This window comes from Hemicordylus capensis, chromosome 5 (genome assembly GCF_027244095.1).
Source record: "Hemicordylus capensis ecotype Gifberg chromosome 5, rHemCap1.1.pri, whole genome shotgun sequence".
NCBI classification, from domain to species: domain Eukaryota; kingdom Metazoa; phylum Chordata; class Lepidosauria; order Squamata; family Cordylidae; genus Hemicordylus; species Hemicordylus capensis.
The window spans coordinates 72,797,603-72,810,418 of record NC_069661.1 but is presented as its reverse complement, the minus strand read 5'-3'; the positions used below and the strand labels follow the sequence as shown (position 1 = coordinate 72,810,418).

The window sequence follows — 12,816 nt, the reverse complement described above, 5'->3', positions numbered from 1 at the left end:
GCCCTATCTTGGAAATGTCAGAGAGAGAACTTGGAACTTTCTGCATGCAAGCATGCAGGTGCTCTTCCCAAAGCAGCCCTATCCCCTAAGAAGAATATCTTATAGTGCTCACATATGTAATCTCCTATTCAAATGCAAACCAGAGCAGATCCTGCTTAGCAAAGGGAGCAATTCATGCTTACTACCCACAAGACCAGCTCTCCTCCTCAAGTGTACACAGGAACAGTTTTTCATGTTATGTTGAACACAGTTACAGCAGTACACTTTCTATTTCTACCATGCATTTCAGGGACCTGTACCGAATTTTTGTAAAATGAACACAGGTACAGTCATTCACACAAACACATGTACACATGTACAAATATCTGAACTTAAATACCATGTCTGAATAGTGTGTGAGGAAACCTATGAACAGGGCCACCACAAAAGGCAAACCTGGTTACTTGAAGATGTAACCATGCTGCAGGCAGTAGCAGCCAGTGTGGGCGCCGCCAGGGGGCGGGCAGCGAGAGGCACCTTTACAGATAAAGTTATCGGTGCTAACTTCCACTCCTGCCACACCTGAACGCTGCTCAGAGCAGCAGCGTGCCACCCAGCACCCCCTGCAGTGAGGGATTGCCTCCGCCATTCACGTGCCCTCTGCAGAGCCAGTCTCCCACCAGTATCCTGGTGAGTAGTGGAGGTGATCCCCCACTGCAGGGGGTACTGGGTGGCATGCTGCTACTCCGAACAGCTTTCGGGTGCAGCGAGAGCGGAGGTAAGCACCAATTACGCCACCCCGGCAGCACCTCTCACCGGCCACCACCCCGGCAGCAGGGAAAACTAACAAATCACAACTCTCAATGCATATGCTTTTTACAGCAGCACAGGTCCTTCGAAATCAACATGAGATAGACAGAATGCCTACTACTCTGTTGCTCCCCAGCTGCACCCATATGGAGTGATTTACTGACTGCATTTATGTTCTACCATGATGGAACTCAAGGTGGCTTGTATAGAGTTCTCAGGCATTCTCCCCTCCAGGCACTGGCCAGATCTAGTTCAGCTTAGCTGCAGTAAGGCAGTTGTATGGCATGCCTTCAGACTACAGTTACCACGCACCTAACCTCTAACAGTGGAAGCAACTAGCGATGGCCCTCTTGATTATCTTAGCTGGCAGACAAGTTTATGGGGGCGCAAGCAGACCTTTAGTTATGGGCAGCTGTTCTCTACTTCTTCTACCACCCCAGTTTGAAAAACTGATATCCAAACTCAGATCACATCGGGTACCCTTTAATGTGCATTAGATATCTGGAGTTCTTGCACTAGGGTAGCGGATGAACTTTAAGGGATAGATTTTTCCCACCCCTTCAACGGATCCTTTACAGTGACAGAAGGTGGCAGCTATTGCAGTTTAAAGAGTATGGTTGTCCATGAATAAATGGACTGCAACCACAGCAGAGAGCATCATTCCTGAACATTACACAGCACATTGCTAGCATTAAGTATTGTTTTATTGCTGCCCGATTACTGTGTTTTATGGTATTATGCTCAATCTTGTAAACTTTCCTGGAAACACTGACAGGTGGCAGGGAAATGCTTAGGAATGAATAAATAATTAGTTATTCAAATCATGTCCAGAAGGGGCAAGTAATTAACTTGTCAAAAGGAGTGGAGGAATTAGGCTAAACTTACATTCTTTTGGAAGTTTTACCCTTTCCGGCCAGCCCCACAACATAGATCCACCCACAGATAGCTTAGGATCAACATAAGACAACACAGAAAATATGAAGGACACACACAGGCTTGAATGTTGCTTTTTGTCACCTAGGTTAGACTACAAACCATATTTAAGCAATCCAGGGCTAATATTGGAGGATCAAGGGTCAGCCCCAGAAAGTCTTTTTGAACATCAAGGATTCTTCCTTTGAATCTCTGAAGAGCAGTACCCAATACAGAATGCCTTTTAGTCTTCAGAAACTAATCAGGGTCATCCTGGGACCTTATAGGCCACAGAGCACAGCATCCAAGCAGACCTTAGCTACAGCATCCACCCCCGCTGTCCTTTAACTACTACTCTACCCTCTTAAAAAAAACTGACACGTGCGTGCAGACTACATGAGATGGACCAGGAAATGAACTCTCCGTATGCTCAGATTCATGGAAGTCTTTGTTCCAAGTGTACCCTGACTGAGCCTCTGACACCCAGAACCAGTTGGAGAGGGGGCGGGGCTGAGGCCTGGTTCAACCTTTGCCCCGCACGAGAATGCCATCCTCACACCCACTTTAGGATCCTAGCGGCATTGTTAGAAATGGAGAGCAGCAGCGTAGCCGACTCCTCGCCCGCCTATACCCCGCTCCTCACCCAGCGACGTGTGCGCCTGACACTCACCCCAACGGCTGCAGCAGCAGCATCTCCATCGCTGCTCCTCCGCTCGGGCTGCTCCCTCCTTAGAACGCAGGCACCGAACGCCAGCGCCAGCACCATTCCAACCGCGAACGCTGGGACACCCCCGGCAGAACGCCCAGAGAGGGGCAAGGCTTGCCTGGACGAGACTAGCCTGGCCTCTCCCGCGAGCGCACAGCGAACCAGGGAGCGGGCACGCGCCACACTACGGACCCTGCCACCGACGCCACCTCCTCTTTCTGTGATGGCTGCCCCCGCCCAGCCAGAGATGAACTGCAGCTGTTCTGCACGCGCTATCGCCAGCCCGCCACTTCCGGGGTCCGGACAGGGCTAGCTCTATTCTTCTGACAAGAGCAAGGTGACGTCAGCACGCAACTTCTGGGGGAGAAGAGGGGGAGGAAGAGGAGTACTCCTGCGTGCGCCCCCTCCCCTGCGTAGTGCACCAGCCGCGCGCGGGCGCAGTTTGCAAAGGCGACAACAGCAGCTGGTGCTGGGGGTGGAATCGGGACAAAGCGGGAGAGGCGTACGGAAGCTAAATTTGCTCTAACGCCTCCCGCTTTGAGAAGCATAGATTGAGATCAGATCTCTTGCTCCCCTCTGTGCTTCAAGAGCAGCCGTATAATATGGGCATGAATGGCTTTGCCGTTTTGAATTAGGTCAGTGGGCCATGTACTTCAGCAATGCCTCAATCGTGGCTAAACAGCTGGCGTAGGAAAGTTCACCACTAGGGCGTCTGCTGGTCAGTCACAGCTTGTCTCTGAAGATGACATGTTCTTGCCGTGCGGCTTGTATTCTAGTGTGCCCACTTGTATCTGGTGCGCGTTTTATCCTTACAGCAACTTTGTGAAGTAGGTTAGACTCAAGGTCACCCATTTATTTTCATGGCTGTAAGTGGGCATGATTTGAATTTAGGGTCGCCATTCCAAACACAGACGGGAAGGAATTCCCCTTGAAACCAGTGGGTCTTACATATGAGGTAACACTCTCTTACGTCGGAGCATATTCGATACAGGGCGGAGGAGCGTGGGCTTGGCGCCCTTGGCTATTGTTTTAGAAATGAGCAAAGAAACACCTTTGAAAGTGGTAATTCCTTTATACTTAGCAGGGGGACAGCAAATAACCCTGCCCAGTCATTTGGCTCAGCACAGCATCCCTCCAACGGTTGTTGCTGGTTGTGTTTCTTTTTAGATCGTGAGCCCTTTGGGGACAGAGCCATCTTTATCTACCTGTGTATGTGAACTGCTTTTGAGTACTTTGTTGAAATGCAGACTATAAATATTTGTAGTTTAGAGAACTACATGGAAGTCCATGATTTAGCCATACTTTGGCCTGACCTTCCAGCGCTTTTAAATTGTTGGGGGGGGGCGTGTTAATGTACTGGGTTTTTTAAGGATTTTAAAATTGTTTTTTAACTGATTGTTTTATGGTATTTTAAGATTTTTTGGTTTTTTGTTGAATGATTTTAACTGTTTTTCTTTTGTTTGTAAACCACCCTGGGCCAAATTGGGAGGGGCGGTATAAAAATTCAATAAATGATAATATAATAATACTTGGGGGAGTCGGAAAATGGCACTTGCAGATTCCATTAAGGGCCCCTGTCCCTATTCTCCCATAATTCAATCACTGAGCATGTTTCCTATTCCAAGTCCAGTTCTCTGTCCACAGCCTCACTGTGGATTTTGTCAAATATTGAGTAGTATTTTGAACAGTGGCAGCTCAAGACCAGTGTTCCCTCTAAGGCGTGCATGTGTGAGCGCACTCATGCGTTTTTTGATGTCCGCTCAGTTAGTTTTAGATCCTGCTCAGGTTTAATCAGAAAGGTCCCACTCCGAATGCACGTGTGCACACACTGCCTTGATACTGCCGCCCAGAAAAAAACTCATTCAACACAAAAATGGGGGGGGGGAATAGAGAGAACACTGCTCAAGACCTCTGTGCACCTGAAGTAGAGCACCAAATGCTAGGGATGTGCACGAACCTGTTCAGAGGCCCTTTTACGGGCCTCCAAACAAGTTTGAACACTGGTCGGTTTGAATGTTCGGTGGGGTTAGGACTTTAAGGGCGGGGGAGGGTGCACTTCCGGAAGTGGCTGGAAGTACTGGGCGCGTGCACACACAGCGCGCTTGCACACGTCAGACATGCACACGCACGATCACAGGGTGTGCACGCATCATCACAGTGTGCGCACATGGTACTTCTGGCTGAAAAAGGAGAAGGGGTGGCAGGGAGGTACACTGCTGTCCTGAGGCACTTTACTAAACTCCAGCGCAAGCGGGGGGGGGGAAGTGGGGGGAGGGGTAAGTGCACCCTTCCCCACCCTTAAAGTCCCACCCTGCCTTCGAGCCAGCCCCACCCAGTTCCGTGCACATCCCTACCCTACCGTGCACTCTCCCTTGCATGCATCCCTTCCCCTTTTTTAAAAGAGAGGAGCAGGGGAAATCATCCTGCTTTTCTGGCACCTCAATAATCTGCTGCCTTAGGCAACTGCTTTGCCTCACCTCACCTCATGTCATAGAAGGGTCACCCCTGCTTTTGCAAGAAGAATTTGAATGCGAAAACCTGCTCACCAATAACAACTTCTCAGTTTTGAACCAGAATGGCAACCAGTGATACAGTTTTAAACCAATAGAGAACATGAACTGACCCATAATGAGAAACAGGCTCACATCCTGACTAACTTTACTCAAAGAAGTTAACATGTCCTTTTTAATTTAAATGGGACTTCCTCAAGTAAATTTAGTCAGGGTGTCAGCCAGGGACCTTAAGGGCAAGAAAAGACAAAGGGTCCCCAGAACAGCTTTAAAAATGAGGGACAACTATTTTTAACCCACCTAAAAACCCTCCTGCACAAGATTAGCTGATATTAATTGAAGCTGGGCAGGCCATGCTTTTGGATAGCCTCTTGCATGGGGGAATTTCCTTGCTGTCACAAGACCAGCTCTGCTTCCTCCTCCTCCTCCTGTCTCTATTCAGTGTCCTGTTGAGGACATGCCTGAGTTCAGTAGAACTTACTTCTAGGTTAGGGTGTATAGGACTGCTGCTCTAGTGGTCCTTGTACAATGGTGGTGTTGGTGTTGCAACTGTGACAGTGGAGATGAGATAAACACTGTTCTTTGATCATTAGGCAGAAAAGCCAGAAAGCATAACACACCATGCCAGATATTTGCCAATAAAAGTTCCCTACCCTTGGACTGCAATCCCACAGAAGGAAGGAAACCGCTATGCCCATGTGTGCATCAGACTATGTTAATGCCTTATAAGTATTTTTGAACAATTAGTCCTTGTGTGACATGTATATTTAGGGGAACCTGTATTCATTTAAATTGGTGGTACTATTATTGTATGCTAATTGCTATATGAATATGAGAATATAGAGAGGTTTATATTTATGGCTGAAACCTGTAAATATTTACAATGAATAGATGAAATTAATTGTATGCAATATAGCGCCATCTAATGGTCAGTAAATCATGACACTCCTGCAGGCTGCTTTTCACAAACTGCTTAAACCACCATTCTTCCACTGATTTGCCTTACTCCAGTTAAGTAACAAATAATCAAAATATGCATGACTCCCTCTTTTTAGTGTTTTATTTTAAAAAACAAAAGTAAATAAAAGAGACTGTCATCAGTATATTTTTCAAATCAGTTCAGTCTAAAGGGACAGACAGCTTCAATGAAAGAATGCTGACTTGTGAAATATAGCCTGTAGTAAACTGGCAAGTTTCTAATTATTGGCTGGCATCCTTGACTTATAAAGTGCACATTTAAGGATGTATTGGGATCCCACACACAGCTGCCTTTGTTCTCCTGGGCATGCAATGTTGTGCCACAGGGCTAAGACTTCCAAGCATTGCTCATGCTCTGGATCTGGAAGCACTCTACAAGATTGGAAACATGTCACTGAGGGTCACTGGTGTGTTTCCAATCTTTGAAGAGCATTTCCAGAGTGCAAGTATTACACTCAGAAGTATTCGTCCTCTGGCACAGCAGCACATGCATGGGAGGACTGGGGGAACTGCACGTGGTCTCCTGACATGTCCCTGTACTGCTTTCATATATGCTAGTCAGGATGCCGGCCATTACCTCTCTTTTTAAAAGATCATTACTATTTATATTTCTGCTTCTCCCCCAGAGAGATATGACAGTGGTGAGTTTCATGCTTTGAAACCAGAGCCAGCATGGTGTAGTCGTTAGAGTGCTGGAGGACTGGGGAGACCCAAGTTCAAATCCCCATTCAGCCATGAGACTTGCTGGGTGACACTGGGCCAATCACTTCTCTCTCAGCCTAATCTACTTCACAAGGTTGTTGTGAGGAGAAACTTAAATATGTAGTACACCACTCTGGGCTCCTGGGAGAAGGAGCGGGATATAAAATGTAAAAAAATAAAAACAATAAACCCAGAGTCAAAGGTTTTGGGCAGTATATTAAAATAAAATAAAATAAATACAGATGTGAAGATGAAGAAAATATATGAACAGAAAGCACCTTTTATTATTCCAGCTATGAATGTTACCAGTATATCCTTCCTTACATTTCACAGAACGTTATTGGTAGATAAAAGCTTAAACTTTAAAGGCTTAAACTGAGAGGAAGGCAAGAAAGGAGGCACCCAGGTTAGTGAGCTCTTGTCCTCAGCTCCTGAAAAGACCAACAGCCTGAGACAATAATGCTTTTAGTCCTATGTAATTTCTTTGGTATTTAATATTGTAAACTGCTTTGGGTGCCTTTGTCAAGGCAGAAAAGCAGTATACCAATGCAACAAACAAACTGAAATGCAGTAAATGCAGATCCTGTGTTCATTTGACACCTGCATTTGCCAGCAAACACCTGTTGGATTATATTCCTCATAAAATATGGAACCTTGGTGGGTTGGTTTGTTTTTTAAGACAATTGAGTAGGGATATTATAGAGGTTTATAAACTGAAGCATGTTGTGACAAGCATGAAGAGAGAGAAAGTACCCCTTATTGATGTGTTTAGAAAACCAAAGAAACTCCATGTTTGCCCAGAATACCTCATTTTAACTTAAAGTAACCCCAGCCCAGCTCAGGGACATCACTGCCTCTCATGATCAACGTCATTATCTCTCTCCACTAAATTGTAAGAAAACAGGATTTAACCAAATAAGGAGTAATCACCAGATGAACAATGAATCATTAGCATGCCATTTTATTGTCACATATACTGTGTCTAGGGTGTCAGCATCATTCAGATTGTTTGTATAAATGTAAGATGCACCTATAACCAAACGCTAATCGGTTTGAGAGCGTAAGCCTATTGATTACCTATTGCTAAACTGCAGTAGCAATAAAGCCTCTAAATGATTCTCACTGAGTCTGTTTGATTGACTAAGAGGCGGACCCAGGGACGAACCATGTTCACATCATTATGACACAATAACTTGGAGTCATCCAGTGCAATTGATTGGCACCAGGTTCAGAACTGAAAAGTAAGCATTTCTCCCAACACATAAGGGATGTGGCAGGGCTGGCACAAGCTGCCCCCGCCCCCTTAGATACCAGAGGCAGCATGGCAAGCCACAGCACCCAAGAGAAAATCTTACCCCAGTATTGAAATCTTACAGGGTTGCTGAACATTGTGTTCTTTTCCATGAGAAAACAGCACCCATTATTTTCTTTTACACTACCCTGTAAGATTTCAGTGTCTTGGTAAGATTTTCTCAGCACCATGGCAAGATAATACTTTGCTGTTATCCTCCACTACAGCAGTTCTCACTTGCACATAACAGTATTTGTAGATACAGCCAGGGGCATAGCTATAATTGAGTGGATGGATTCAAAGAGCCCTGACCCAGGGTGCCTCAGCTCCACCCCTCCCTCTTTTCTTCATTATCTCCCTCACTCCAAGGGGCCGCCAAGGGGGAGGGCTGAACATGGGCTCCCTCTCGCCTAGCTATGTCCTGCCTGGATACAGATTTGAATGAGCAAAATTACTAACTACAGTACGGAGAGTCACAGAGGGGAACCAGACATTCCTTGATCTCCGTCCAATGCAAACAAAGGGGAGCATTATGACAAACTATTGGTTTTTTAAAAAAAATAAAAAATAGTGAAACCTCTAATTCATAAAGCGGTTTCCCAATAGTTTTCTAAGCTCAGGATCACTGGCAAACTTGTGGACTGCACAAGTCTCTTCACTAACTGTGCCTGCCTTAAGCACACCCAGGCTTTGCTGTCAGGACAAAGTAATGCTTCCAACCTATTCTAGCCACATACAAAAAGGATGCTGTTCTGCTGGTGACAACAGAGACTCAATAATACAATTTTTAAAAAAGATTTTAAAAAACAACAACCAAAAACCCCCTCTAAAATAGGGTTACAGTATTGAAATTGGAAGAGAAGGGGAAATGTCTCTTTATGCTTATGCAGCTTGGAATCCAACAGAATTGCAAAAAAGCTATAGGTAGGAGCAGTCTGAATTTGAGAACCGTGCCATGCAAGACAGAAGCTAAGATTTTTTTTACAGATGTATCTTTAGGGTACGGGCACTGGCTACATATTGAGTGACTGAGCATGCTCTGTATTCTTGGCAGCAATCCAGGCATTTCACAGCACTTCAAATTTGCCTTAATAAACAACATTGCAGTCTTTTTATTTCAGAGTTATTTGGGTGCAAAACAACACAAGCAACAAATTCTGATGCTTTTCTGCAAAATGTAAATTGGTTCTCTCTTCCTGTTTAGAAAAAGTTGTGGGCAGGTTCTTCTTTGAGGAAGAAAAGGAGTTGCGGGCAAAAAACCGAAAGCAGCTTCCTTTTATCATGCTGAGCATGCGCCGTGGCATTTGAGCATGCTCAGTTGCACAAATAAAAAAAATCACGGATCAGGAAAAATTCTGCTACTCTTGGTGGGGAGAAGGGCGGTTAGGGCCATTGGTAGGAGGCGGGGCATTTGCTATAAACACCACCGGGGTCGGCGGATGGACCGGAAGCTGCTGCAGCGGTGAAGTACCATGGCTGGAGCCCGGGCTGCAGGAGAGCAGCAGCTGGATAACGTGAGTCATGCATGGCATCAAAGTTCGCGTTTGCAGCGTGAAATTAAGTCACGCAGTTTACGGGCTTATATCCCGCTGCATAGGAACCAATTTAACATGGCAAGATTGCCTTGCGGTAACTTGCATCTGGTTAACCTCTAGACTAGGAATGATGTTGCTTAATTCGTTGCATGGTTCCCAAGAACGCCGTTTTGCAGCAGCTGATTTTTAACGATAAGCGGTGGAGATCGTTTAATGAGAGGGGGAGATCATTTTGATCCTGTTTTGTGTAGTGCATTTCTCTCGTCTCTGAGAAGCGCAGCAGGCTCCAGCATGTCTGGAAAGCCCGAGAGAAACTCGTGATTCTTGCATAATAGAGTGGTGTTTCCGAGCAGATATGAGCCCCAGTGTTTGCCTTGGTGTAAAGGAAACTAGTCTTCTGGGTTTGACTTGTTTGACTTGAGGCCAACTTCCGTGGTGGTAGCGCATGTGCTTTATAGGCAGAAGGGCTTAGCGTTTTCAGGTTTAGGTAGGGCTGGGGGAAAACCCTGTTGAAAGCCTAGAGATGTAATTGCCAGTCGGTATAGACAGTTTTACTCTGTAAATGGTAGCTTTCTGTGTTTCCCGTGATGCTGGACATGGATGTGATGGGATTTTGTTTCCATTCCAAAACCAAACATATTGGAGCTCATCCTTTTTTGCATTGGATTTTCTTTGGCTTGACAACCGCTCTCTTTGTTTCTGGTTGTGTGGGAACCTGCTGTGGTTGCTCAGTTCTCTTTATGACTTGAAACTTGTAGGACAGCAAGAAATAACTTTTGCATACTTCTTGGCAGGGTGGATTTGATTTAAATCAAATCTATTTAAACCACTATTTAAATTACTAGTCAGTAAAGCTAGATTTGAATCCTGTTTTTTTACACAAAGACTCATTCTTGCTGGTATATAATCTTAATATTTACAATCAGATGAAGGTTTCTTTTTTGGTCCTCTTCCAGATAGAAAAATTGCCCAAAATAATCTTACAGAAACCTCTGGAAGAGCATGACATTGTGAATGGATTAATGGAATTCATTTACCAAAAAATTTAAACATTGCATATATATAGTCTCATGCTACATAATTAAAAACTAATCCTTATTTCATGATGAATAACCTTTGGACTATAATGTATCTTAAATAGAAAAATATCTTTAGATAGATTTTCCCCTCAAAAAACATTTTATTTAAAAAATCTGATTTAAATTTTAAAAATCCAAATTTTTTTCATAAAAAAATTTAAAATCATTTATTTTTATCTACCCTGCTTTTTGGCAGGTCTCAGCTACTGAAAGTAGCTTCTAGGGTCAACATCTCTGCAGTCTTGTGAGGGAGGGTGTGGACTAGTTTTGTAGTGGTGTTCTCTGTGTTGCTAGTCTGCCTTATCATTTTGCCTTCTGGTAGGCTTTAGCTATCAAAGTCTTGTACTAGGGTTTATGTGTGCATTCAAAAAGAGTCCTGTGTGACTCAAACTTGATTTCAACATTTTAGGCTAGTCCTACAAATATGTTGCCTTGCTTGGAGTCTCCCCTTTTGGGACAAGTGGCTGAAATTCTTCTTAAAACAAGATTTGTTGGGTTCCAAAACTGTTGGCTGCTTAGTCTGTCCTGCCAGGTGGAAGAGCAGTGTTGGTGCCGGCTTTTGGAGTCCATAAGATGTCTAAGGGGCTACCAGACATGATTATGCTAAAGGATAGCTCCCAATATTGGAATCTATGCTGCCATTGCTGTTCCTTTAGAAACTTTTGATTTCACAGCTTAAATGGAAATACTGTATAAAGTCCTTGTGGCTTTGTTTAAGCTTGTCAATTCTTCAGATATCTGGTCAGATAAGGATTGCAGAAGAGGTAGGTGTGGTTGATACTGGGAAACCTAGTAAAATAATGTCACTTGCATGTTGATCCTAGTGGATGTAGTTCTCATCCCTGCCCCCATATGTCCATAGCCCAATTCAGACATTATGTTGTGCATGTGTACAGATGTCTGTACACTCATACATGTGCTTGTGTGAATGACTTCCTGCATTCATGTTACAAGTGAACCTGGATACAGGCCCCTCAAATGCATGGTACAAATAGGAAGTGTACTGCTGTACCCTGTGTTCAACATAACTTGTGAATGACTGTACTTGTGTACACTACACTCATTGCACAAGTGTTGAACATAACTTGTAAATGGGCCTTGTATTTAGAATCTGGGTCTAAGGTGTGAAATAGCAACTATTATGTTTGTCATAATCTATTGATCTGAAGCACTGTAGTAACTGGTGTCAACATTATGAGAAATGAAAATGTCGTGGTGGAAAGGGGGAAGTGCTCACAAATGTGGTCTTTTATTCTGAAATAACAATCATGTCTTCTGCACAAAGACTTAATAGTATATTTATATGTGAAGATTACACGTTTTTTAGTCAAAACATCTCCCCACTTCTGGGTACCTGAAGACTCTTGATGCATCTCCATTGTGCACAGATCCACTGGGTTTTATTTTACATCAGAAAGGACTGAAGTTCCAGTCAAATAACTGTTTAAATTGGTAAAGTTGAACATGGAAGTTAAAGAGCATATCCTAAGAATGTTAGTGATCTGGGCATTGTGGATTGCCGTTGTTTAGATGATCTTCCATGCCCTGGTATTTAGATTAGTTGTAAGCTATATCAGAAAACTGTAGTGTTGTAAGGCTCCATTCCAAAGCATATACCACTATGTGGGTTCATTCATTCAAATCATTATACAGACAATAATTTAAGATGTATAAAATACTGACTTGTATAACTTATACTATAGTACTAGTGTCCATATAGCAGGCAAAGGATAAGATATCGAAATAGCATTGCTTATGAAAGAATTTACATGAAGATTTGACGAAGCATAGTTCAAAGAGCATTAAATTCACAAACTGTAAAAGAGAGAATCAAATGAGGAACCTGAAGGCAACTTCAATCTATATTTGGATTTACTCTTTCTCCTACCGTTTATCATGAGCTAGCAAAAAACTCATATTAAGAATAGGTTGACTCCCTGTCCTTACTTTATACAAAACTTGTTGTCATAAATGTGTTCCATTGTTCTGTAATCAAACTGTAATAATAAATCAATTCTGTTGTAACTCAGATTTATAATTTTTATGTAGACTTAGCTTCTCCAGTCCTTTTGTTTGAGGAGTAAAAGCAAACTTAGATTAGTTAAACTGGATAAACTAACTTTATAAAACCTGCAATTTCAGGTGAGAAGATTATGAGTAAATGGTAATTTTCTAGGCCAATGCAATACAGAATCAAATGCAATACAGAAATAATTATCATTTTATTTTGATATTGAAAACATGGGTTCCACAGAGTGAGTTAATTGATTATTTATTCAACTAATGTTCAAAATGCTGGCAGCAATTCTGTGCT

General features: G+C 43.5%; 2 protein-coding genes across 6 annotated transcripts in view; one reads left to right on the top strand and one right to left on the bottom strand.

Annotated features, from left to right (window-relative positions):
- Nucleotides 1-2,510, bottom strand: part of KLHL2 (kelch like family member 2) — a 96,296-nt gene extending 93,786 nt beyond the window's left edge. For both annotated transcript variants that reach the window (XM_053252473.1, XM_053252474.1), the window contains exon 1: nucleotides 2,372-2,510. In XM_053252473.1, the coding sequence (XP_053108448.1) occupies nucleotides 2,372-2,400 (29 nt within the window). In that variant the 5' untranslated portion in view covers nucleotides 2,401-2,510. The remainder of the gene's footprint in view (nucleotides 1-2,371) is intronic.
- TMEM192 (transmembrane protein 192) overlaps nucleotides 1-12,816 on the top strand; it is a 45,865-nt gene that overhangs the window by 8,276 nt on the left and 24,773 nt on the right. Inside the window, exon 1 of one of the 4 annotated variants that reach the window (XM_053252487.1) lies at nucleotides 2,607-2,744. The exons of 1 other annotated variant lie outside the window; for it this stretch is intronic. Coding sequence is in view for 1 of the 3 variants with exons in the window: in XM_053252486.1 (XP_053108461.1) it covers nucleotides 9,361-9,402 (42 nt within the window). In the remaining 2 variants the exon portion in view is untranslated. Of the gene's footprint in view, nucleotides 1-2,606; nucleotides 2,745-9,224; nucleotides 9,403-10,993; nucleotides 11,267-12,816 lie in introns of those variants that run through there. 2 more of the 4 variants (XM_053252486.1, XM_053252489.1) reach the window with 2 other exon arrangements.